Source organism: Dunckerocampus dactyliophorus, chromosome 13, assembly GCF_027744805.1.
Source record: "Dunckerocampus dactyliophorus isolate RoL2022-P2 chromosome 13, RoL_Ddac_1.1, whole genome shotgun sequence".
In the NCBI taxonomy this organism is placed as follows: Eukaryota; Metazoa; Chordata; class Actinopteri; order Syngnathiformes; family Syngnathidae; genus Dunckerocampus; species Dunckerocampus dactyliophorus.
Genome location: NC_072831.1, coordinates 9858440 through 9884795, shown reverse-complemented (window position 1 = coordinate 9884795; position 26356 = coordinate 9858440). Strand labels below are relative to the sequence as shown.

The window sequence follows — 26356 nt, the reverse complement described above, 5'->3', positions numbered from 1 at the left end:
ATGGCAGTAGCTACTTCCTGACTACAGCAATGCCCCAAGGACAAATTGAATGAGAGTGTTAAAGGAGAAGTGCACTTTTTTGGAATTTCAAACATCATCCACAATCCTTATGTCAGACATAAACACACGTCTGTAATGGGATTCACCTATTCCGCCTATAAAGTCTTCTATTAAAACACCTCTAAAAACTCTCCAACCACCTTTTTATTGTTTTATATACATGCTGTGACCATATAGTAACAGGTACATTTATGATAACATGTAATACTAGCAGTATTTTGCCCTATTTTGGCCATTTTGTATCGTTCAGCACCGTACTTGTGCTCCTTGTTGAGCTGGTAAATTCAGTTCCGACTCACAGGTGATGCAGCAACTCCAGTAGTTTACCTGCCTCTCAGTAGTGGCGTAAGGTGCTGTGAGTGAGGATCTGTGAGCAAGGGGCTGTGTCACTATGCCAGAAAAGTAGTTCCTACAGCAGGGGTCTCAAACTTGCGCCCCGAGGGCCATTTCTGGCCCGCCAGGTCATATTTTGATTCTACTTTATAGCATTGATCTACTTGAGAGACATGAGATGTTGTGTTTTCTGAATGGGTTTAAAATAGCTTTACTGTTTTTCAGACACCGAAACTAAAATCCTGTTTACACTTATGTTGCTAAAACATCCTCATTCTTTATGTACCATTGCTGCTTGTAGTTTGGTTAAAATATGCTGCAAAAATTCCACTCCTTTTGTACCGCTTGTCTTCATTAGGGTCACGAGTAAGCTGGAGCCCATCCCAGCTGAATGCAGCAAAATACAAACTATGAAATGTATTTATTTTTTTGTTTCACTCTATCACTGTATCGAGATATTCTCATTATCGGGAGCCGTGCATCGTGTATCATACCTTATTGTGGGGTACGCTGAGATTCCCAATACTTCATGCGGCCCAGCCACAACCAGACCCTATCTCCAGCGGCCCCCAGGTAAATTGAGTTTGATACCCCTGTCCTACAGTATCAGTGTCGCAGTAGCTTGGTTAATATGAAGGTTACGTTGTAAATGGAACATTGTTGCCGTTTTTTTTTGTTGTTGTTGTTTGTTTTTTTAGAGGACCTTATAGGCGGAATAGGTGCGTCCCATTACGTGTATTTTTAGCTGCCTCATGCTAACAGTTTTTCTCTCTTTGAAATGCACAGAAAAGGGAAAGACGTGTTCACATTACGATTGTGAATGATGGGCAAAATAAAAAAAAAGTGCAGTTTTCCTTTAAAAAGTCATACCTTAACAAAAACAGCTTAACAAAAACGTCTGTGGACCTTCCCCTATTGCGTTGCTTTTAAAGAACGTAGGAATTAAAACAATTCAACTCAACACTTTACAGTATGTAGGCTACATGTCACTGAAATTATGAGTTATAAATATGTGAGTGTGCATGGCTTGTTGAATAAAGACATGAAATAGTCAAAAGGCAATCAAACAGCAGTAAACGCTTATCTTCCATGTTAGACATAATTAATGTAGCAGATGAAAATAGTGTTTCCAACATGTGTATCTGTGTTCTTACACCATATCTGCCTGCAAGAATACATTTTTGTACAAGTATTTGTTCTTTGTTGTTTCGTTGCGCTATTTTTCCATGGGGGTGTTGTTATGGACATTAATTTATTGGGGAAAAAAATGCGATCGCCAGCCTGTGAAATTGCTTCCCAGTGCCTTGACATGGGTGGTCACTATTTGGTACTAGATAGAAATATTATAATATAATATAATAAAATAAAAATATTCATAATATTGCGCCTTATTTTTCTTGGTGGTGGTATGTTTATGGTGTTATAATAATCAGGCTACGGTGTTTTAACAGTGGAGCATTGATATGAAGCGGTATGAGGAAATGACAAATCTATAATTTTCTGTTGTGAGGCATTTCTTTCTGCATTTCCCTCATCTCATGAGCGTTTTTGAGTTTCAACAATATCTTAACTTTGGTTTTAGTAAAAAATTTTGCTTTTTGTTAAACTCTAGCGTGTTCAGATTGCTCCACTCGACGAGAAAGACAGCTAAAAAAATCTTATCTAAAAATAGCCTCTAAAGTAAAGTAAGCCATTCTCTTTTTGAAATAAATTTAGGAAAAGTCAAATATAATCTTTTTTTTTATAACAAACCTTTAGCTATGCTCAAATCCTCAGCTAATAACAAAAGAACAAAATATGAAGGAGTGCCCGCTTTAAGAGGAAATTTGAAAATGTCAGCAACTCAAAAATACTTTTTTAAAAATTAAACAGTAGTATTTTTTAGGTAAACATTTTTAGAAGACACAAGCATGTCCTTATTTTGTGCCAGGAGCGCCAACTTGTCAAGTGCATCAGACTTAGCAACTGTCTGTCTGACTTCCTTGTACAGTTGTGGTAGAGCTTGTCAAGCTAAATAATTGTGACTGTGAAGCTCGCTGGACATTGCAAGTCCATCGTTTTCAGCAGGTTTTTAAAGCCGTTTTTTCCACTGTTGCAACCACATCTTAGCAATGTGAAAGGACATTTCTTTATAATAGCACACCACTGTGCTTTTCCTTTCATGAGGAACACGACAGGAGCGCGGCAGACAGCGCGCAGCCTCACACATTCCTCATATTGGAGATTGTGCCAAGTTTTAAGGTGGTGAAAAGTATTTTTTAATGCTCTGAGTTCGAAGTACCTCCACATTACTGAGCTACCGCTTATTTCTTGCTGACTAATTCTTCCACCGCAGACGCTGTCGCTTCAACTGGAGCAGCCGGGCTTCTGCTCCGTCACTCCTCCCTCCTCCTGCATGCAGGGATGAGGGAGATATAGCACAAATCCAGTCTATGCCGATATCGACCATATGGTTGGTTTTGATATCGTGCTTAAAGTAAATATTGATATTTTAAAAATATCAATAGATCGCCCAGCTTTAGACTGTCTTAGTTATAACTTTTTCACCAATTTAACAAACAATTTCCAAATGCGAGAACAATTATAATTCAAGTTGCTACATTCAATACGTCTGACTTGTGATGTAAGCGTTCACCTTGTTTTCAACTCTTTCATGTTTTTATTCACATAACACACGTTAGAACTCATCATTTCAATGACATGTAGGCTGCATAAAGTGTTGAGTTGAATTGTTTTAGTTTCTACATTCCCTGAAGACAAAGTGATGGGGCAGGGGTCGGCCATTTTGGCTCCTAGTCTGGAGCCGTAAAACATTACATGGTTTATACTTGTCAAAGTTGTGATCTTTTTTTAAATGTTAACTGTTACAACAAAATTCATCAAATAACAGTGCGGTGAGCATGTGTAAGCCTACTCTGAAATCATTTAAACACTGAACTCTGTAAGCCTTTTTCAGTGGTTCCCATATTTGTTTAAAATGAAAACAAAATGTAGCCAACTTAAACATAAAAAAGCTCAGCGTTCACATTTCTGCATATGAGTGTTGTTTGCTCAATAGCGTTTACGCCTGCACTGAATTATCATCCATAACCATTCTGTTGGTCCTGTCCTTGACTGTTTTTGCAGGTAGAGGCATTCTTTTCATTTTCTCATTCATTTCTTGTTTCTTTCTTAATTCGAAGAACGGATGCTCTGATATTTCTATGAACGGTTCTTTCATGCATTCTCCATCTGTGAATGGCTTCCCTGTTTAGATGTTGTAATGATTTAAAAATCTATACAGTAGACGCCCCTACAACGTAAATAATCCGTTCCGAGAACCTTTATGTTATAGGGTTTTTATGTTATACGAAGCTTAAAATACATGTAAATAGCCTAATCTGTTCCAAGATCTTCCCAAACTCACCCCTTTGGCCCTTCAGAGTATTCAAAGTCTACCAAATATGGTGGGAAAATATAAGAAAACGTTAGCATAAACATAGTAGAGTAACATTCCAATATAAAATAAGGTAATAAATAAGATTACTGTAAATGAATAAAACTGAAAAACAAAAACAATCTTACCGTTCACAAGATGTCTTGATCAGGAGCACGCAAGTGGAGGCAGGGAGGAGGAGGAGGAGGAGGACTCGCCTGAGTCGAGACACGACTCAAAGAGTCTAAGAGTCAGCTGGTCTCACAGACAAACGCACACGCACTACATGATAATGCTGTGTTAAAAATTTTAATTTGTAACTTAACTTAATTAAGTTTGACCGACTTGACGCTTTACGTTATATGGAATTTCTTACTTAATACGATGCAAAAACTTTACATAAATTCTTTACGTTCAGTGGAATTTACGTAAAAGGAGGTTTACGTTATACGAGGTACGACTGTACTTACATTTATCATCTCCACTTAGCGCTGGCATGTTGCTGGACACAAAGAATGTTGGTATGGACGTCCGTGAAGGATAGTCTCTGAATACTTCCAAACATAGCCAGAGAATGATGCATTGGAAGGACCCTTTGACAAATTTGGACAGCCTTCGCACACCACGATGACGTCACAAGTGCACACTGCCAAGGATGCGGACCCTAAATTGTAGCACATCCAGAATGCTAACTTACCCGAAATGCAATGCAGACTCGGCCGGTGGGAGGAGTTGAGATAACCTTGCAATGATGTCACCTTGCATAAGTGCAAGGTGAACGTTAAAGACAAGTGCTTGAAACACTATTTGTTGTCTCTCCTGCTCTGCAATTGATCAGCTGCTGTGATAGATCGCGTGACCTGCCAGGTTAGCCACTGTTTGTGTTTTTTCTTCTCAGATTGTAATGTTTTTGCTCCAAAGTGTGTCACTTATCAGACGGTACTGCGTCACCAGCTTACCTGTTCTCACTCTGTTCACCAAGGTAACACACTAGAAAGTTTTTTTTTGTGCCATGAAAGTAACCAAACAATCTTTGGTGTTTGAAAAAACCTTATTCAATGAAGCTAATGTTGCCAATTAATGTAGTAGTCAAAAAGCTTGTTAGCTTTGAACATTCTACTTGGTACATTGATCAATTAAGTCTGTTTGTTATTGTTTTTTTAGGATCCATGTCCTCTGTGCGAACAAGCCAAAGAAGTTCTAGAGCCGTTCAAACACAAAGTGACTGATTCAAATGATTCACTTGATGATAAATGATAACTGGATCTGACATGGACTCCTCACTGAGGTTGTGTCTTTCTCAGTTTGTCCTCCAGCAGGTGGACATAAGTCTTCCAGAGAACCGAGTTTGGTGGGAGAAGTACAAGTGGGACATTCCTGTCTTCCACCTGAACGGACAATTCATGATGAAACACCGAGTGGACGTGGAGCTGCTCAACAAACTGCTTGAGAAGCACAACATGAGCAAATAATTTACTTGTAGTAGTTGTCTTTTGAGAGTGTCATCAATTGTTGGCTTGATTGACCGACTGTCCATCATGTAAAGTCTCTTGTTGATGTTTGTTTCATTAAAGTGATGATTTGGTCACCTGATCCTGTGAACTCATCAATATTTCAGTTTACCCACTTAGCCAAGCACAGCGAGTGTACAGTGTGTCGGTTTCCATGAAGCCTTGTTGTGTCCATGGCGTCTTGTGGAAAAGTGGCGGAAGTTCATCTTGCTGTGCAGAAAGCTAAAAAGAAGATGTGTCATCTCCAGCTGCAGCTGCTCCTTCAGTAAGATAAAGTTGATGATTCAGTATTTAACCTTCACAGTCAATAGACACAGGAAAATAGCAAAGTAAGACTTTCTGCTGCGCTTGGAACCTTGGGGCATGTTCAATATCTGCTGTGAACAACAGCCCGTTGTTAATAGCAGGTGTGAACAACTCCCAGTTGTTAATACGAGGTGTGAACAATACCAGCTTGTTAATATCAAGTTGTTATTAATATAAAGTGTAAACAAAACCAGGTTAATGCCAGGTGTGAACATCACCAGTTTGTTAAAATCATGTTAATACCAGGTGTGAACAATATCAGGTTGTTAATATAAGGTTATTAATACTGGGTTGTTCATGCCAGGTGTGAACAACATCAGATTGTTATTACCAGGTGTGATCAATACCAGGTGTGAATAATACCAGCTTGTTAATAACAGGTGTGATCAATACCAGCTTTTTAAAACCAGGTTGCTCATATCAGATGTGAACAATACCAGGTTGTTAATATCAGGTGCTAATAGGGTTGGGAATTGATGCCATTTTTACGGTGCCCATTCTATTTTGGATTCTGCTTAACATATGTGTTCTCTTTTCAATTCTTATTTGGGTAAAACAGAGAACAAACAGGTTGATTAGCATCAACTTTGTTTAGTATCATGACCACACAAACTCAACAGTAGGCCCACATCCTAGGGCCCCTCTATGGAGTCCAAGGGGGGTTTGCAGTTTACTATAATAATATTAATAATAATGATAAAATAAATTGATAAGTTGAATACAAATGTAATAAATTTAGCACATTTACCTACAAAGATCTGGGGTACCTACTGTGGCAAAAGCCTTTTACCACAAACTTAGTCACTATTTGTCTATCTGGGTCATTTTACTCTTCCCTGCATTGGTGAAAGGAGAAGCGAGAGGTAGATGTGAATTGGAGCGAGGGCTGCCAGCCTCTGAGCCAGCCAGACTCTGTCTCTCATCAGCATGGTCATCTAAATGTAATGCATCAGTAACAACTTTCAGTAACAAATCATCACAACTTTCGAGCTTTGTGCAGCTTGGGCGCCATGTTTCTGGTGTGATTTGCATCAACTGGAATTGATAAAGGAATTGTTGGCAAAATTGGCAAATGATTCCAAGGAATTGAAACACTGGGAAACGGTTCTCAACAAGAACCGGTTTACGGTTTTCTAGTCCCATTCCTAGGTGTGAACAATACCAGTTTCTTAATACCAGCTGCGTGTGTGTGTGTGTGTGTGTGTTCAGGTGACCCACAAAGAAACTAGGGCGTTACAGAACATTTCTACAGCATTTGGGCCACCATGGAAGCAAATAGTTCTGTCAGAAAAAGTGATGATGTTTTTTTTTTCCCCCACAGAAAAACCATTTCAGAGAATCTAGACCAGACCAGCTTGTCACCATGGACGCCAAGCAAGGAGCTTAGAGACTCGCTGGTGGACATGTACAGAGGTAAATAACAACATGTGTGCACAGAGAAATGTGTATAAAAATGTCACCAGCTTCACTAACATGTGGCTTTATTCTTTGTTCAACATGATAAAGTACAGTAATCTAAATGTTTTCAAGATGTGACTAACGTGTAGTGTGGGATTTTGTCCACTAAGTGGCACTGTGTCTACGCAGCTAAGCATCAACATTATAGGTAAAAAATTAATTCAGACTCAAATACAATCCTGTACAAAATCTAAAGACGGGGAAAATAACAAGTATTTTATGCTGGTGGATTGTAACCACATTCTAAGTAGAACAACAAAATGCACAATTTATTAAAAACTACATGTCAAGTCAAACTGACTGTTCATCAGCTGATCAAAAGTTTAAGACAATAGCCTTAAGAGGTTCAAATCTGCGGCAAAAATCTGGCTTTTATTTATTTTTTCCTGTCTTGACCTGATGACAAAGTCGAAAGGGCTTTCTGTCTTTGGCTGGATTGTTGCTGGCTATGTGTAGCAACTTTGTCCTGTTGAAAGACCAGCTATCTCCACATAGCCACACCACTGCCAGCCATAAGCATGCCCTCTGCAAAATTTCCCCAAAGCCACACCACTCGCAGGCATAACTTCAACTTAGCCACCAATTTTTGCCTCAACCTGAAGCTCTATCTGTAATGCTGTCTTCTGGTTATGAGAATGTGATCAGCATTATTAACACACACCACCAAATCATGAAGAGCAGTTTCCATGGAAACAACTCTTTGATCTGTTGGTAAAAAGATGACAATGCAGTTTATTCATTCCTTAATTACTATCGACAATTGAACTGTTTGCAATAAAAGAAGCATTTGACGCCCCCTGCGGGTGATGTGCAGAATGCACATATTGATCAAAGCACTCACACACACACGCGCACACACACAGATAAATGTAATGAAAAGACTGAGAGTGAATGGGGGGGGGCATGTGAAGCTTTTAATCTGCAGACTGGGTGGTCCACTACACACACCCACACGCACGCAAGCACATGAAACAAGCACAGAAGCTACTTCAGCGGATGAAAAATAGATAAAGCCCACCCTACGCAATAAAACAACACACAGAAAGTGTGTGTAATGTAATCCTACATGTTGTTTATGTGTGCATCATCTCACTTGAAGTTCGAGCATTTCGTGTAAACGTCTTTGTGAGCACAAATTCTGGTATGTTATGGTCTATGGAAGCGTATCCCAGTACATGGTCAATGAAGTTCCTGTTCTAGTACATGTCGCATTCTATGTATGTTCTAGTTCTAGAAGTCTGTAGGGGACTAGCTCTACATCCAGCAACAGCAGATTAAGCAGAGAAAATATAATCAATAACATTAGTAATCCTATGTTGGTTAGTCTGTTTTGAACAAAAATATCAATGGTATTATCACTATTAAAAATAATTTCAAGAAGATGTCATGGTATTGTTGTCTGCAGCTCTGTTAGCAGGAGTACCTATACAACTTTGGAAACTTTGTACATTAGTAACATAGCTAAAGCTGCATTGATAATAGTAATTGTAACCTAAGCAATTGAGAACTTTTCCGATCCGATACTGAATAAAATTCAGGCTGGTATCTGCAATATCGATACGTTGTGCAAAAACACCTACTGCGTCTGGTAAATTTGAAAAAATAGTTTATTTCAAATCGTAGCGTAGCTCATAGCATAAACAATACAAGACATCAGAGTAATTCATTCATTTTCAACTCTGACGTATGTTGAGATAATTGCAAATGGTTAATTATGATGAATTAATTTGAAAACGGATTCATCTGAATTTAAAGAATTTATCATGTGACACCTTCAGTTTTCAGACTTGGACATCCCAAATGACAGCCCATGCGTGTGTTTTAACGCGGAAAGTAGGGCTGTCAAATGGTTACAGATTTTAATCAGATTAATCACAGTTTTAAAGTTAATTAATCATGATTAATCACTATTAGCAACTATGTCTGAAATATGACCATTTTACTGCATTTAACAGAAAAGAAAGATAAATGACAGGACAGGATATATGTGTATATGTATATATGTATTAAGACCTCCAAATGAGCTGAATATGTCCATCAAGCTAAGCGATACCACACATGTCTAAAAATCTTTGTCCAACACTAGTCTCTTTACTCGTAGCAAAACACTTTACACTGTGCAGTTATAAGCAATAAGGGGTTGCGTTTCAAGACATCACGTAAGTTTACTTGTTTTCAGTGTATTTTCCAGCATTCAAAATTGTGCATTCGAATTAAGAGTTAATGAAGGGAGTGATAAGAATATCCACTTTATGTTTTTTCTTTATCTTCCTGTTTATTTACACACACACATACACACACATTATTTCATTTTGTGATGTTCCTGTAATGAGAATGAGGAAGTGTTGTTCCCAGGATGAACGGACTAGAGACACTCCACTGTGGGGACGCTCCACTGTCCTTCATTGTGCTATGAGTTAACGCGTGATTTTTGACAGCCCTAGTGGAAATACTTTGTTTTTTTAACTTCACTCTTGTGGATGATGTTTTGGGTTTTTTTACACTGGAGTGGGAGGAAATGTGGTTGTTTGTTTCATGGACGTGATTGTTGATTGACCACCTCATCGTCATCCTCCTCAACTTTGGGCAAAAGCTGTACAGTATTTAATATCCACACAAGATAGATAGATAGATAGATAGATAGATAGATAGATAGATAGATAGATAGATAGATACTTTATTAATCTCTAAGAGAATCACAATCGCAGTCTGGCAAATGTGTAACATTAGTCGGGCAGTTTCTGGGAGTCCAGCAGAACCCGAAAAAGTTTGCAGCTCTGGAATCAGAAGAGGTGTTTCCCAGCATGCTTAGTTGTAGTTACAATTATCACTTTTGATTGTCTTATACCACTTCAATGTGTTGATTTGTACAGACAGGTTGCAGTGGTTAAAGTGGGGTTGTTTCTAGTCGTTACAGTTAAATTATTTGTAGTGGCGGTGAGGCTGGCATCTTTAGTAACAATGGTAGTACAAGTAGCGCTGATATAAGATATTGCAGGCACACAATTTTTTAAGGTTTGCCATTTCAATTGGCCCATAGGCTGGGAGTTTGACACATACAGAATGTCAGCGCGTATGTTAGTACATGATCTTCCACAATATGTTAATGTATGTTCTAGTACACCTCAGTATGTTAGCAGTTAGCATGTTAGTGTTTTGCAACATGCCATGTGTTGCATTAGAGCCTGTACAGAGGTGTGTGTTGAATTCATATGTGAAATGGAGTTCTTGATTTGTGATGAATTCAGTGTGATTGTCTGAGTTTGTTTTGACGAATGAGGAGAGAAGGCTTAGCATTAGCGTGTGGCACTTTATTGTGTGTGTTCTTCTTCAAGTAATGTCGCCATGGAAATTCACGGCAGCGGCGGCGCGGCGGGAAAGATCAGAGCTGGATTGTGTTGGATTTGAGCTGAAGCTTATTTAATCAGCTCGACACTGTCATTAATATTCATGCAGTCAGCTGGAAAACACCGCAAACTTCCTGCGCCGCGCCTGGCGCACAAAATCTATTAATGAAGCTTAAAAAATTAATGGAGTTTAGTTTCTATTTCATGGGGGGGAGGAGGGGGCAGCACCCCTGCCGCCGTCTCTACCTCCTCATTGGTTAACTGAGATTGGACCCCTGATTGGCCTTTGCGTTTCCCCTTTTTTCCGCACATTTTTCCATCTTTGACAAGACTTCAAAGCAAGTACGAGGCGTGAAGGCTCATTTAGAAGGATTTAAGCTCGTTATGACTCTGTCTGAAACTGTTCACATTCATGAGAGTCCACAAGAGACCAGAGGACGCAGCAGACAACTTTCAAAGTGACTAAAAAGTCCATAATGCTGCTTCCTCCTCAACATCAGTCATAATATGGACCTGACAGGATGAGACACAAGACTAGGACCAGACGCAAGATCTAAGACCAGAAAGAGACCAGTTTGAGTCAGACACAGAAAGGGCCAGTATCATGATCAGAATCAGGACCCAGACCAGACTCTAGAACACTGCGAGTCACAATCATTGTCATGTCTCGTGTCACAAATATAATATGTTGATAACAAGAAAACTATACTACTTACTATTAATGCACACTTACAGTAAGTACAGCGTTTAGGGGACTAGCTGTGACTGGTGCACTCGTTTAGTAACGTCAACGACGCGAACAATGTTTGTTGGGCTGATGATCTGCTAAAACACGTGTTGCAATGTATGCAACGCCTTCAGATGCCTGTGAATATTCTCAGTCATCCTGGTCATTGTATTCTCAGGGCATTCAATCAATCACAACTGGAATGTTCAGGTTTTCTTAGAGGACGTTTCGCCTCTCCTAGAGTTGTCCTATCTAGTCTGACTGGTGTGTGTCCCACCTAGTCTTTCAGCGTGAACTGATGAGGCCTGCTTGGATGTGAGGCGAAACGTCTTCTAAGACAACCTGAACAGCCCAGTTGCGATCGATTGAATGCCCTGAGAACGCCTTCAGATGTTTCCAGAAAACCTTCATCTTCAACATTTGCAGATAACCCTCAAGTGAACCAGGAACTTCGACAGCGGCTTCCTTCACCTGGCCAGCAAAAACTGAGCCCCGCCCACAGGTAATGCCATAATGCCACTTATAGAGAACATACAAACGCTTTCCTAAAATTCCTAAAATCACAATTGTTAAAATTTGCTGACTTGGTAAACTTTCACACAGCTGAAACTATGCATAAAGCAAACAATAACCCTTTACCCAAAAACATAAAACAGTTCTTTTCAATCAAGAGAAGAGAAATATGAAATATGGGAAATGTGGGAGAAATTAAACTTAAAACACTTACATTCACAAACAACACTAAAAACCTTCATCATTTCAGTATGTGGAAACAAATTATGGAATAGATTGAGTAAGGTACTCAAACAATGCACTAAAATGAGCGATTTTAAGAAACATTACAAGCAGTTGTTTACAAAGTATAAGGAAGTCTAATCACAATCAAGTCTAATCACTCTTACACTGGCCTCAACTCTTCATTTCTGTTGAGCACATTGTCTGTACTCACTCATTATCAAACTGTTCTGTCAACTACTAACTCTTTCATCAGTTATTACGTATCTACAGTATTTGTTATTGTCATTAAGTCTGCTTTATAATTTATTTGCAGTAAGTACAGTATATTCATTGATTGTATATCGCCTGATCACTTTCCTATGTATTCACAATTGGTGAAGACTAAAACAGGAGGTGAACAAATAAATTGCAACTAATGTGAAACGGATGAGGGGTAGGATTCATTCTTCCTACTCCTTTTTGAAATGCAATGAAATGTACAACCGATGTTGAATTATGGGAATTTGGCAGTTTGCTTATGGAAAATGTGGAGGTACAGAAATAGTATAACATTTTATAACATTTTGGAATGTGAATACAAAAGAAGTATTTGATCCCCTGCTGATTTAGTAAGTTTACCCCCTAACAACGCAATGAGTCCACCATTCTTATACTAGGTTTATTGTAACAGAGAAACACTTTTTTTTTTTTTTTAAGTTTAAATTTGTAATTGATCCCAAAGTAAAATGTGGCCTAGTACAGTACAAGGGTTTAATTTGTTTCGTGATGGCGCTCGTAACTCAATTACTCGTATGTCAAATCAATTTTCCCCATTTAAATAAACTAACATGACATTAATTCGTTCTGGGCTCCCAAAAAAATGCTTTTTTGTGACATGTTTCTAAGTAACAAAAATATATATATTAAAAAACAAAACAAAAACGTGATTGGCTGGCCACCAGTCCAGGGTGTACCGTGCCTCCGGCGCAAAGTCAACTGGGATAGGCTCCAGCAAAGCCCTGCGACCCTTATGAGGATTAAGCGGCATAGAAAATTGATGGAAGGATGGATGGTTATATAAAGAAAAACAATACCATAGAATGCACTAAAATAAACTTGTATAAAGTATAATGTACTGCTTTTACCTTGGAGATCTAACAACTTCAGTATGGTGTAGAGCAGGGGTCTCAAACTCGTGGCCTGCGGGCCATTTGCGGCCCGCTAAGTCAAAATTAAGCCAATGATGCTCACAGTTGCTGGATATCAGCTCTTAAATTAGTAGCCTGCAACAGCCTACTCAGCATTTTACCACCTGTCTAGCTATTGATCTTCTAATGCTTCTAAGCTTCACTCTTGCATGTTTGTCTAGCTATTGAGTGAGACACGAGACGATGAGAGGATGTTAGAACATTCAGTTTGGCATTCGCTACGCCAACTCGACATGGGGTATCTGAGGCTAGCTCGTAATCCGAATTTTTTTTGCAACTCAAAGCAAAAGCTCGGCTGAGAGATGGCTCGTACTTCAAGCGCGCAAGCGCAGACGTCAGACGTTTCTTGTAGTTGCTCACCAAGGTTGCACACATCTAAGGAAAGATTTTAGTTCGAGAAACATCTGCAAAGCAGAATGTTTCCACCTCCGAGTTTGACTGTAAGGATGCTGTTGTTGGACTCATATTCACCATTTCTCTACCTCCAAACACGTCCAGTCCACTTGATGCCAAAGGGTTCAATATTGATGTCATGTGACCACATCACATTCTCCCAAGCCTTGTGTGAGTCATTCAGGTGTTTTCATGTCAAACGTTCAGACTGGTCTGTACATGTGTCTTCTTGAGCAGTAGGACCTCGCGGGCACTGCAGGATCTCAATTTATGACAGTAAAGTGTCATACTATTGCTTTTCTTTGCTGACTGTGCTCCCAACTCCCTTGACGTCACAAACCAGCTGCTCCCTCACCTTTCTTACAATCATCCCCGCCCGGTGAAATCTTCTATGGAACTCCAGAGCGAGGGTTAATGACTGTTATTTTGTATTTCTTCCATTTATCAGTAACTGTGTCAGTAGTGCTCTCTTTCTCACCAAATTTCTTGTTGATGCTCTTGTAGTCCATTGCAGTCTTGTGCAGGTCTACAATCTTGTTCCTGAGGTCCTTTGGAAGGTCTTTGGTCTCTTATAGCTCTTACAGCTCTTTTGGCCGCCAGGTGTCGTTTATTCACATAATGAGTTGATATTAGGAGTATTTTCTTAAAGAGACAGGATTAGTTTGTGTTTCATGGACACATAACCAACCGCTCTGTGGGGGTCACAATGCTTGCTGGTTGCTGGTCAAATATTTTTTCACTGTAGGTTGATGTGCAGTAGATGGGTGTGGATGTGTGTAGATTACGGGTGTCACAAGATCTCACAAGATTAAAACGTGGCAAGATTTTGTGTGAAGGAGAAAATGTATCTTGAAGGCACTAGGCCTGGGACAACAATAAATTAGTGAATTAATCACACAGTAAATTAAAATAAACTCCATAATTTTGCCAGCTTCAGTATATTGCCATGTGCGTGTGTGTCTGTTTTCCTCGTCTCCCACTCTGTGCATTGGTTTCTGTATCTTGGCAAGTTTGTTCCATCGAACGACGGCATGAACAGAGTGAGCCCTTTTGTCAGTCATGCAGTCTCTTTGTCTCGGTGGGTGGAGGTGGAGCTGGTAGTATACACACACAGTGCAGAAGAGTGTAACGTAATAGAAATTAAATTAGTACATTGCAATATTTTGTCATATATTTTTTATTGTACTTTTCATATAAGTAATCTTAAAATTTAGCCTCGTCTCGTTCTCATAGACACAACCTTGTGTATCGTCTCGGTGTCTCGTGACACCCCTAACTAGTGTAGTTATATTGTAGATGCATAGTGTGCCTGTCATGAATGAGCTGAACGTTTTGTACACGTTAAATGGTGCTGGCGCCCTCTGGTGTAAAATATGTAACAGGGCTGTTTGTTAAAAATGTGTCAATTTATTTCCCATCTCATTCCTCATAGATCCAGTCCAGAGCCAGCTGAACAGCCTGCAGGTAAGAAAGTTTCCTGCAGACCTTCTCAGAGTCGTTGCTTCTCAGAGCTGCTTCTTGTCAACCAGTGCCTCCATCTTGGTCTTGTTTAAATCCCCAGTCCTTCAGGTTCTCCCACACTCTCCGTGTTCCAGCTGCTCCCCCCTTTTGTCACACAGTGGGGCTGTTTGTGCGGTGTCCTGCAAAACTTCAGGAGGTGTCAGAGACATGGAGGCGGACCTTTCACCCAGTACACACTCTCCTCTGTGGCCTGAGACGTGGGATGGAAGTGGACAGTCTGCTGTCTCTGCAGGTCCGTCACCGAGTGGACACGTCATCAGGTGAGCTTAACAAATGTGTAATTCAGTCAGCAAATATAAAGAAATACATTGAAACATTTATAAGGACACAACAGCTGTAATTAAGTCACCTTTAATATTGGACCTCCGTAAGCTTTATTGAAAAGTTGATTACACATTTGATTAAACTTCATCTTTCTTTGTCTTTTTGACAGAAACATCAATGTGACCTATTAAATTGAGATTTTATGAGAGACTAAAATAGGACAAGAAAAGTTGATTAGAAGGACTTGATATTAGAAACAGTCAATTAACATATATTATTTACCCGCTGTATTACGCTAAGAAGCAGTGTGACCTTTAAGGTGATATGAGAGAAATTCTGCAGCTTCTTATTAAAGAGGCTGCCTCCTTCTCATCACCTCACATCATCTCAGGCCGCAAGCCCACCACCAAAACAGCTGACCTGACAGCATACAGGTCAAGTGGTAGCAGGGTTCAAACACAACACAAACATGACCCTAGCAGGAAGGAAACAGGTCGCTAGCAGGGCACAAACAGGTTGCTATCGTGGCGCAGGGCACTAACAGGGCATTAAGAGGCCGCCTGTCACAGGCTGAGTTGTCAGCAAGAAGAGGTCTTCTTTTTGTCCATGTGAACTTGACACAGCCTCATCCTGTTGTCTCCTCCAGCAGCCATCAAGACGCCACGATTGGTTGCACAGCAGCTTCTGACCAGGCTACACCTCAGGACAGAGACAAGAAGGTGGCGCTGTTACTCAGGGAGCTGGATGCGCTGAGAGACACCAACAAGAAGGTTGGAAAGGCCACCACTGAGACTCCCCCACCAAAACGTACATGAACACCCGACTCTTTGTTTCAGCTTCTTGACCAGCTGAGCCTAAAGGAGGAGGAGCTACAGAGGAGGGAGGTGGAGCTGAGGGTGGAGCGGAAGGAAGCCAAAGCCTGGGAAAGACCTTCAGGTGAGGACTGGAAAAATAATTTCTTCATGGGGGCAGGTCTTAATCCACCCCTGTAGCGCACACACACACACACACACACACACACACACACATACAATATGTAAATGTCATTGCTGATAAAAACACACTTAAAAAGTAGCAGGGTACAGTGGGCCTCTTATTGACACATGACTGTAAATGATGGGTGACGCCGCCTATGCGTTGCTATGAAAATGCTTTGGAATACATGTTAGCATACATGCAATATTAATTTAATATAAATGCTCAACGGCTTATGAACAATTGAACTGTTGTGCTGCAAGTGTCCCTTCAAAGACATTTTTCTTGATCGTCACATCAAGTTTCCGGCATGATGACATATCTGTCTTAAAACATCTATAAATGTCTCTGATGTACAAGTATGTCAAAATGTCCTCACTTGTCAGAGTTGCTGGACCAGCTGTTATGTGCTCACAAGGACAGAGACCAGGCGCTGATGTCTCGAGTCTTGTTGGCCAATCAGGAGCGAGATGAGGCTTTACATCATGTCAGTCAACTGCAGCAAGCTGCTAGGTAACACACAAGCACACACATTTGCGTCTATTTAAAAACATTTTATTTTGGGATGCATTCCTCTCTGCATTTACTTTTTCCTGTGCTTTTACTTTGATACACTTTAGAAGTCCAATTCAACTTTTAAGACCAAGAGGCCAGCGGTCCCCAAGCTTATTCGGATTTCAGATTTAATTTGAATTTCTTTGCATATTATTTTTCAAATAAAATAAAAGCACTTATTTCCTAAATTGTCATGCCTTTACATCAAATTGTATGTAATTTACAAAATTATTCGTGTTTTTTTGCACCAAGAAGTTTTTCGCCGCTCGGTACCCGTCTGTGTACCTGGCTGAAATGGGCCGACGTTGGGGACCCCTGTTGTAGACAATGGGGATGTAAATCTCTTTGTGATAGATGATATGAGTCAAATCTAGATAAACGGCTACGATACGATTCAAAAACGATATATTATAAAAACAGAACGTTTTGATACAATTACATTCTACGATTAATATTTGTTGATGTAGACCAGGGGTCACCAACGTGGTGCCCACGGGCACCAGGTAGCCCCCCATGACCACATGAGGTGCTCGCAAGCCTGCTTTTCATTCAGGTTTTCAGTTAATAATGAAAGAACAGTAGAAAGAAATGCATTCTGAAATACAAAATGTGAGTTGTGGACACCAGCATTTTGTTAATGTTCTGGTAAAACAAGCATATTCGCTTTGTTTGGGTTTAAAATAAGCTCTGAAAATAAATGTTACAAAAATGAGTAGCTCTTGGCCATTTTCATTTTGTAAAAGTAGCTCTCACAAGGACAAACGTTGGTGACTCCTGTTGTAGACGTTAATCTTACATTATAAAATCCCATTTATATGAAAGTGGCATTCTTACAGTATTTTCAAATGTGTACAAGAGCACATCATATCCCCAAGCATGTGTGTGCTGTAAGCCACCAGCAAAAATAAAGTCAACAGAATAACATGTCAAATGTACTTATTGTTTAGACACAGACCAAAAAAAGACTTGTGAAATGAACATCTTTTTTGTTTGATCGGATCAATATTTTACATTCTATGTTTTATATTGATAGTTTTATGCCTGTTATATTTGGAACATTTAAGTTGTAACATTTCTTAATGTTAATAAAGTTTCATTGCATACTGTGTGCAATGGCAATAAACATCAATCTATCTATCTATCAGTATAAAATTTAACAATGAAAAAACAGAAGTTTTAAACTTCCGTCCAATCAGTAATACAAAATAATTAAATAGTGCAAAGCTCCTTAAATAATGACACATCTCTTCAAATGTGGCAAAAACATGTGTGAAGCACAGATAAGGAAATCAAACTATTTGTCACATGGCTCCAATGAAAATGCTGTGTTAGCTTGTAAAAGGAAACAATCCCACACTCAAAATGTCAAAATAAGAGTAAGCGTGCAACATTTCAAACTGAGCATAGTGTTTTCAACACTCCAGGTAGGTAACAAAGGTGCAACATTTCAAAGTAAACAAGTTACAAAGCAAAAAAGTTACCATACTCGCTTCTGTCTCGCTGGTCAAGTTTTGCGCCCTTCTTGTAAAATCCAAAGACGTTCTAAACTTTAGGTTTTTTCTTGCTGATGCGTTGAAAATCTTTCGCGGTGACTAGCTAGCTAGTGCACCTGCTATTATTTACGTCCACTCTTGTCTTCAGTCATGGTAAGCTATGGAGCATGCGCGACACTCTTTTTGCCGGAAGCGTAGCGTAGCTGAATCGTTCATTAGTCAAACCAGATATCCGGTCGCATCGGTTTATCGTTCACAACCCTAGTAGACAACGGATGAAATCGGTCACAGAGTTAAATGTTGGTGATTGGTCCACATAAAAACAATTTGAGACAATAACATTTCACTTGTTGGTTTGTGGCAAGTAAACCATCAGTTCTTGTTCAAAAGCTGAGAAAAAGAGCTCTCGTCAGCCGAGGAGCTGCCAAATACACACGCAAATCTAATTAGAGATTAAACCCCCCAAAACTACACACACACCCACACACACACACCACACACAAAATTCCCCCCAGTCCAGGATGAAGGGTGATTGATATGGCGGTCACAATCCTTTTTATGAGGGAGCGAATATGGACGATCATGTTCCATCTGTCAGGGCTGTGTGTGTGTGCGCGCGCGTGTGTGTGTGTGCATGACTGTGAGTGTGTGCAAATTGTGAACGTGTACATGAGGTGTTAACGTTGATGTGCTATACATTGATGTTAGCGTGTGCTTGTTTCTTATTGTGAAAGTGATTATTCTGGGATGTTGGTTGTCTATTAAAAGGATTTATATGAAATTCTTACTCAACAATTTGACATTCAAACATAGAAACTTTTCCAAAATGAGGATTTAATTGTTGCTCAGACCCCTAATCTGAGTAATGGCACTGGCTGGCACCATTGTGCGTGCGTGCGTGTCTGTGTGTGCATGAGTGTGAAGTACGCCACTGCGACGTGAGGCGAGCTGCCGAGCTGTAAGCGTGGTGTTAGAGGAGCTTTATTGGAGACGGCTGGTCTTTCATTACCTGCTGTTCCCCGCAGAGCGGCGCCGCATCGGCCATCTTATTACAGTTTATTACAGCAAAACAGCAGCAGGCTCAATGAAGAACTTCCCTGGAGGAGAAGAACAGATCAGTTTTAGCGCCTTCACCACTAGAACTACCAAAAGCTAACAACAACCAATAAGAACCTACTAGAACTTGTATGCACCCGAAAGCAACAAGCAAGAACCTGTATGAACCAGCACGAAACAAACAAACAAACCATAAGAAGCTGTATAAACCACCAAGAAACAAACAAGGACCTGTATGAACCAGCACGAAACAAACAAACCACAAGAACCTGTATGAACAACCAAGAAACAAAGGAGAACCTGTATGAATCACCAAGAAACAACCAACCAACAAAACCTACGTGAACCACCAAGAAACAAACAATAACCAACATGTGTGAACCATCAAGAAACAAACACAAATACACACACACTTGTGTGAACCACCAAGAAACAAACAAGAACCAACGACATCATGTGTGAACCAACATCAGGTGTAAACCACCATGAAACAAAGAGCCAACAAGAACCTGTGTGAACCACCAAGAAACAAACAAGAACCCAAAAAATCCGTGTGAACCACCAAGAAACAAACAAGAACCAACAAGAACCTGTATGAACCACCAAGAAATAAACAAGAACCAACAAGAATCTGTGTGAACCACAAAGAAACAAACAAGAACCTGTGTGAACCACCAAAGAACAAGAACCAACAAGTATGAACCACCAAGAAACATAAAAGAACCAACAACAACCTGTGTGAACCACCAATAAACAAACAAGAACCAACATACATATCAATGTTACCCATACATTAATTCTTTTGTGGCGGGCCACCACATATACATTTGGACCACCACAAATAGATCTGGTGCTACCTGTTTGCCCTTGCTCAAAAACACATTATAACATGCCTGAGAATAAGAAGAGGTAGCAGGAAGGGTCAGTGTTGCCAACCTAGAGACTTTCTCACTATATTTATAGAGTACTTAGACCCAAAAAAGCAACTAGCGACTTATGGAGACTGACATGAAAGCACATATCCCTCTTCTCATTGAGCTCTGTCGTGTTTGTGACATTAAAAAAAAAACAACAACAAGAAACGGCAAAAGAAAGTTCATTTGTGTTCATAGCTGTCAAAAATAACGTGTTAACAGCAGGAAATAAGTTAATTTGATTAATTACGTTAACATTTTTTGCATAATTAACCGAGGGATGCACAGTGTAGCATCCCAACAGAGTCACACAGAGTCTGACAATCTTTTAAAACTTTATTCTGACCTGAACACATCAACAGCAGTGCAATACCAACACTAAATATGCATCTCCAACTCACAAAAACACTTCTCGTTGTTTGTGCTGGGAACACCACTTCCTCATTCTCAAGGTGAATTCACAGACAGTCCCAACTCCGAACATCACGACATCATCTTTATTATGCGTCTATGTGTGGTCTAAATAAACAGAAAGACAAAGAAGAACAATAAGTGGATATTCTATCAGCTTTTATGTGTGCTCGGAAATCCCAGAAAATACACCCAAAATGTATATTTGAACTTTCATTACGTGCTGTCTTTGAACACCGCCCCTCATTACTTATATTAACACGGAAAAAGTGTGGTTCAAATGTTCTGCTACTATTAAAGAGAGTATTAGTAACTATATTTTCAGATGTGTGGTATCTTTTAGCTTGATTTTAATTTTCAGTTCATTTGGAGCTACTAATGCGTACACATATATACAATTGTGAGCTGTCATTTATCTTTAGTTTAATAAAATACAGTGACATTGGTCATATTTCAGACATGCTGTGGTTGCAAATGGTGATAATCATGATGAATTCATTTGAAAACTGTGATTAATATGATTAAACATTTTATTCACTTGACAGCTCTAATTTGTAAACATATTTGTGTTGCTTATCATGTTGTTTACTCACTTCTGCAAATGCAACAATTCACCGCACCCTCAATCCAGCACTGCCATATACAAGTATAGATTGCAGTACTGTGGGAGACACTGCATATACTGTACTATACTAGAAAAAAATGGCAACATGTCACGTAATCAAAGTGTGTGTGTGTGCGTGTGTGTGCGCGTGCATGTATAGGTGTGACTTTGACACGAGGACCTTGGAAGACTGTGACTTGGTAAGTCAAGTTTTTTATTGTCTACCATGTTTAGGGTTGGGTTAGTAACTCCGTTGTTGTGTTTGTCAGGAAGTAGAGGAACTCCTTCAGCGTGTTTGTGACTCTGCCTCCGTGCAGGAGGTCACGCAGTTTGGCTCCGCCCTGGTTGAACGTGTGCGGCAGGCAACGCAAAGACGTCACGACATCACAAGTCAGGAAATGAAGGCCGTGATGGACGAGAGAGACAGGTCGCTCGCCAAGGTGACGCCCTCTTTCACGCTCTCTCTACATGTTTGTCTTCTAGCTCGCCCTGCAGCTCGTTAGCTCCAATATTTGCATTGTGCATGCGTGCACTTTAGAAGAACACAAATGATTTATTCAAAAGTGCATGGTAAAAAGGCTTCATGAAGAGGCAGTTAGAGTGAGTTATTATTATTACGTGTGTTATTATTTATAATAGTCATGTTGAGGAGCAGTGTGTTGTTAGATTAATAGGGGTGTTGAACTCAATCTCATGGCGGGCAAAATCCCAAAGCCCATTTAAAATTTGTATTGAGCACGGTCAGATTTTGATCAAATGTCACATGAGCGCTGATAAATTATGCAAATGTGCATTTTTGAAAATATTTCTGTTCATTCATTCCTTGCTGCTTGAAAGTTGTACTTTGTGAGGCTGTAATTGTGTCCTGACTGATGATTGGATGAGCAAGGAAAAGGGAGGGGCAGAGCCGCTGTTTGTGCAATGAGGGACTTGTTTTGGTGTGGTTGTTTGTTTCAGTAGTGATTGTTGATCGACCACCTCTGATATCTGGTATAACACAATCGGATGAAAACCCATATTATTCCAAGGTTTGTAGAAAATATCTAGAAATACAGTGGTGTGAAAAAGTTTTTAACCCCCTCCTGATTTCTTTATTTTTTTTTGTTTATCACACTTAAATGTTTCAGATCATGAAACAAATTAAAAATATTAGTCAATGACACCATAACTGAACGCAAAATGCAGTTTTTAAATGAAACTTTTTATTATTAAGGGAGAAAAAAAATCCAATCCTACATAGTCCTTTGTGAAAAAGCCCCCTAAACCTGATAACTTGCATTGAGTCACTTAAAGCGCTGTGGAGGAATTTTGGCCCACTCGTCTTTGCAGAATTGTTGTAATTCTGCCACATTGGATGGTTTTCCAGCATGAAGCACCTTTTTAAGGTCATGCCACAGCATCACCGTAGGATTCAGGTCAGGACTTTGACTAGGCCACTCTAAAGTCTTCATTTTGTTTTTCTTCAGCCATTCAGAGGTGAACTTGCTGGTGTGTTTTGGATCATTGTCCTGCTGCAGAACCCAAGTTGGTTTCAGCTTGAGGTCATGAACAGTTCGCCACACATTCTCCTTCAGGATTTTTTGGTAGACAGCAGAATTAATGGTTACATTTATCACAGCAAGTCTTCCAGATCCTGAAGTAGCAAAATAGCCCCAGACCATCACACTACCACCACCATATTTTACTGTTGGTATGATGTTCTTTTTCTGAAATGCAGCATTATTTTTACGCCAGACGTAATGGGACACACACTTTCCAAAAAGTTCAACTTTGTCTCGTCTCGAGTATTTACCCAAAGGTCCTGCGGATCATCAAGATGTTTTTTGGCAAAATTGAGACAAGCCTTAACATTCTTTTTGTTCAGCAGTGGTTTTTGTCTTGGAACTCTGCCATGTAGGCCGTTTTTGCCCAGTGTCTTTCTTATGGTGGAGTCATGAACACTGACCTTAACTGAGGTAAGTGAGGCCTGCAGTTCTTTGGATGTTGTTGTTGGGTCTTCTGTGACCTCTTCGATGTGTCATCGCTGCGCTCTTAATAACAAAAAGTTTAATTTAAAAACTGCATTTTGTGTTCAGTGGTGTTGTCATTGACTAATATTCAAATCTGTTTGATGATCTGAAGCATTTAAGTGTGACAAACATGCAAAAAAACAAAAAGTCATCAGGAAGGGTGCAAACACTTTTTCACACCACTGTATCTGTAAAAAAAAATTGGATTTACTTACTGCCACTTTGGCATGCTGTTCCATGGTCAAACTTGTTCCATTGTGTTTTCACTCACAGATCACAGTCGTGAGTCGAGGAAAGATACTCAGGACAGCTGATGGTTGAAGCACCTGTAATACACATTCAGCCCCAATCTTTCCTTTACCTCAGGGACAGTAACTGTTTTCGAAATGTGCCAAACATATTACCAAAGAATTTTTAATGCGGCGAGTGGCGTCTTTTGGAAGTGTGAACTGACTTACTCCATCTGCACGAGTGTCCGAGCAAAAGCTTGCCACACAACGAGCTGGCATAATATCAAAAAATATATATATATAACAACAACAGAAAATCTAAAAAAAAAAATGCACCACAACAATATGATACCATTGTTTTCTATGCGTATTTCCAAGAAGCGTTCTCAAAATGACATCACTTCCTCCTTCTCCAGTCTCCAACAGGATTGTTTTTCAGTCTAAAAAGGGTAAATAAAGGGCAAAAATAACAAGATTAACATGTCTTTGGTGACATGAGCACTTTAAGTCAAGTAACTTCATGTTGTGTTGTTAAGGTTTAAAAACATGAGATATTGTCACACATTTCTTATGAGACAAACCAAAAAGCTATTTTGCTGTAAAAGCAGGGTTGTCCAAAGTGCAGCCCACGGGCCGTTTGCTGCCCGAGGCTTAGTTGTTTTCTTGGCCCACTGCACATTGTACAAATAAAATGAAAAAACAGCAAAAATGGGTTAAATGTAAAGGCGCAATGTAAGGAGAGAAATATGTGTTGTGTTTTGACAAAATAAAAAAAGATGTGGTTTTAATTCACCTTTTCTCCATCTTTGCCTGTCCTCGCTCGGCCTCCACCATCGCTCCATTAACCCATGGCATCCAACTCAACGACTAGCACGCCGCTAAGTCCTGCTAGTGTCAGCCATCTTTTAACACCCGCCCCTCTGCATTAACACCACCCCTCCACAGTAAAACCTTAATTCCGCCTTTGCGCCTCAAATATGTTTCAATGCGAGCGTAATCCCCGCCGGAGAAGAAGAGAGAGAACACTCCATGCTGGAGGATTCCTCTCCTCCCCCCCGCTGCTTGCCATCCCTTGCTCCCTCTCCTCATCTCTCAGGGATTATCTGCCCGCCGCTGCTGGGACTTGTGGGAAATATTAGAAAAGAGGGGGAGCCCTGCCTTTATTGAGTTAATATCAGGTCATTACAAGCTTATTAAATGTGTGCTGCTGCAGGTTGCTAGTTCAATTCCCACCAATAAGTTCATGACCTTCCTGTCATTGATGAAAATGATGTTGCTGTGTATTTATTCAGTTAATATCAGATCATTACAAGCTTATTAAATGTGTGCTGCTGCATGTTGCCAGTTGCATTCCCACCAATAAGACCTTCCTGTAGATGAAGATAATGTTACCATGTGTTTGTGTCAACTTTGTGTCTGCAGTGTCGACGACTTGAACAGGAAGTGATGCAGGAGAGACAGCAGAGGGCGAGCAAGGTACACACATGACAATTATGATGATAATGATGATGTCTTCATCATATTTTTATTTTTTTTGACTGAGTTATGTGCACTTAGGCTCCGTCTGTTTCCTGCTGCGGAAATATGACATTTTGTTATTAATGTAGCGCTCCAAGTCCCTTAATGAGAGTCGGGGGGGAGGGGTGGGATTAGTGCCTGGAGACGGTTTTAATTTAACAGCTGACGTTCAGTCCAAATGCTGACACGGGCCACGGCTTGAAGCCCATTGCACCATATCAAGGTTTAGTTGAGATGCTTCATTGAAACCATTGTTTGTGGTGTAACTCCTCACCTTAAACATCCACCTGTGCCCCCCCCCCTGCCCCCCAGCACGCACACACACACACACACACACACACACACACACACACACACATGCACACACACACACACCTCCCACGACCCTAACTCGTTATGTTAAAGGTCGACTCACATGCTTTCGGATGACCACATTTGCATATTACTGCCATTAACGTGTGGGGACTCGTTTGAAGCCACTCGTCTGACTCTGCTGGATAAAACACACACTGACCCTTCTTTCCTTCCTCTTCATGAGGGCTCATTAGCATAGCACGGTCATCTCTCTCATCCCCACTGGACGCCACATCCACACTTCCTGTCCTGAGTGACACCATGGCTCCCTCAGCGAAGGACGGACCCGATGCCCTGGAAGGAAACACAAGACATTTGCTTACGAAAAAAGAGGCGAGAAAGCAGGAAACTAGGTGCTAGGAAACAGGAGATAAGGAAACAGGAGGCAAGAGGGGAGAAACAGGAAACTAGTGGCTAGGAATTGAGGAAAGAGGAGATAAGGAAACAGGAGGCTAGAGGTGAGAACGCAGTAAGAGAGTGGCTAGGAATTGACGAAACAGGAGGCGAGAGGTGAAGGAACAGGAAACTAGTGGCTAGGAATTGAGGAAACTGGAGATGAGATGAGAGGCATTGTGAAGTGTTAATGAATGAATGAATTGTGCTTCATTACAAATTGATGTTTAAAAACTGTCGTTCAGGATGTAAAAGTCAAGTTGACGCATATGTAATGAGTCGCTTAATGAAGCCTTTATTGAATGAAGATCAAGATGTTGATCTCCTCTTAATGAACGGTAAATTGTTTTGAGCACAGTGGCTCTGCAAGAAGAGGACGTTTGCTAAGAAGTTAACACATGAACTCTTAAAGTTGCTCATTTGGTTTCGTCTAATCAGGACAAGCTGATCAAACTTCAGGGAGAGCGAGACGCAGCCGTGGTTGACAAGAAGCGACTGGAGGGCGAGCATGTGCTACAAGTCAATCCCAGGTCAGATTGTCATCATGTGACTCTTAATTGACTCCTCCATATTTAATGAGATGA

At 40.2% G+C, this 26356-nt stretch overlaps 1 protein-coding gene across 5 annotated transcripts in view; it reads left to right on the top strand.

The window, feature by feature from the left end:
- The window catches only part of mipol1 (mirror-image polydactyly 1), a 34478-nt gene that overhangs the window by 2666 nt on the left and 5456 nt on the right, over window positions 1–26356 (top strand). For 2 of the 5 annotated variants that reach the window (XR_008573545.1, XM_054797721.1), the window contains exons 2-12: window positions 6947–7038; window positions 11584–11659; window positions 14908–14939; window positions 15037–15256; window positions 15907–16030; window positions 16097–16196; window positions 16622–16748; window positions 21429–21468; window positions 21538–21708; window positions 24930–24983; window positions 26211–26302. Coding sequence is in view for 4 of the 5 variants with exons in the window: in XM_054797721.1 (XP_054653696.1) it covers window positions 7029–7038; window positions 11584–11659; window positions 14908–14939; window positions 15037–15256; window positions 15907–16030; window positions 16097–16196; window positions 16622–16748; window positions 21429–21468; window positions 21538–21708; window positions 24930–24983; window positions 26211–26302 (1046 nt within the window). In the remaining variant the exon portion in view is untranslated. The remainder of the gene's footprint in view (window positions 1–6946; window positions 7039–11583; window positions 11660–14907; window positions 14940–15036; window positions 15257–15906; window positions 16031–16096; window positions 16197–16621; window positions 16749–21428; window positions 21469–21537; window positions 21709–24929; window positions 24984–26210; window positions 26303–26356) is intronic. The other 3 variants (XM_054797722.1, XM_054797723.1, XM_054797724.1) reach the window with 3 other exon arrangements.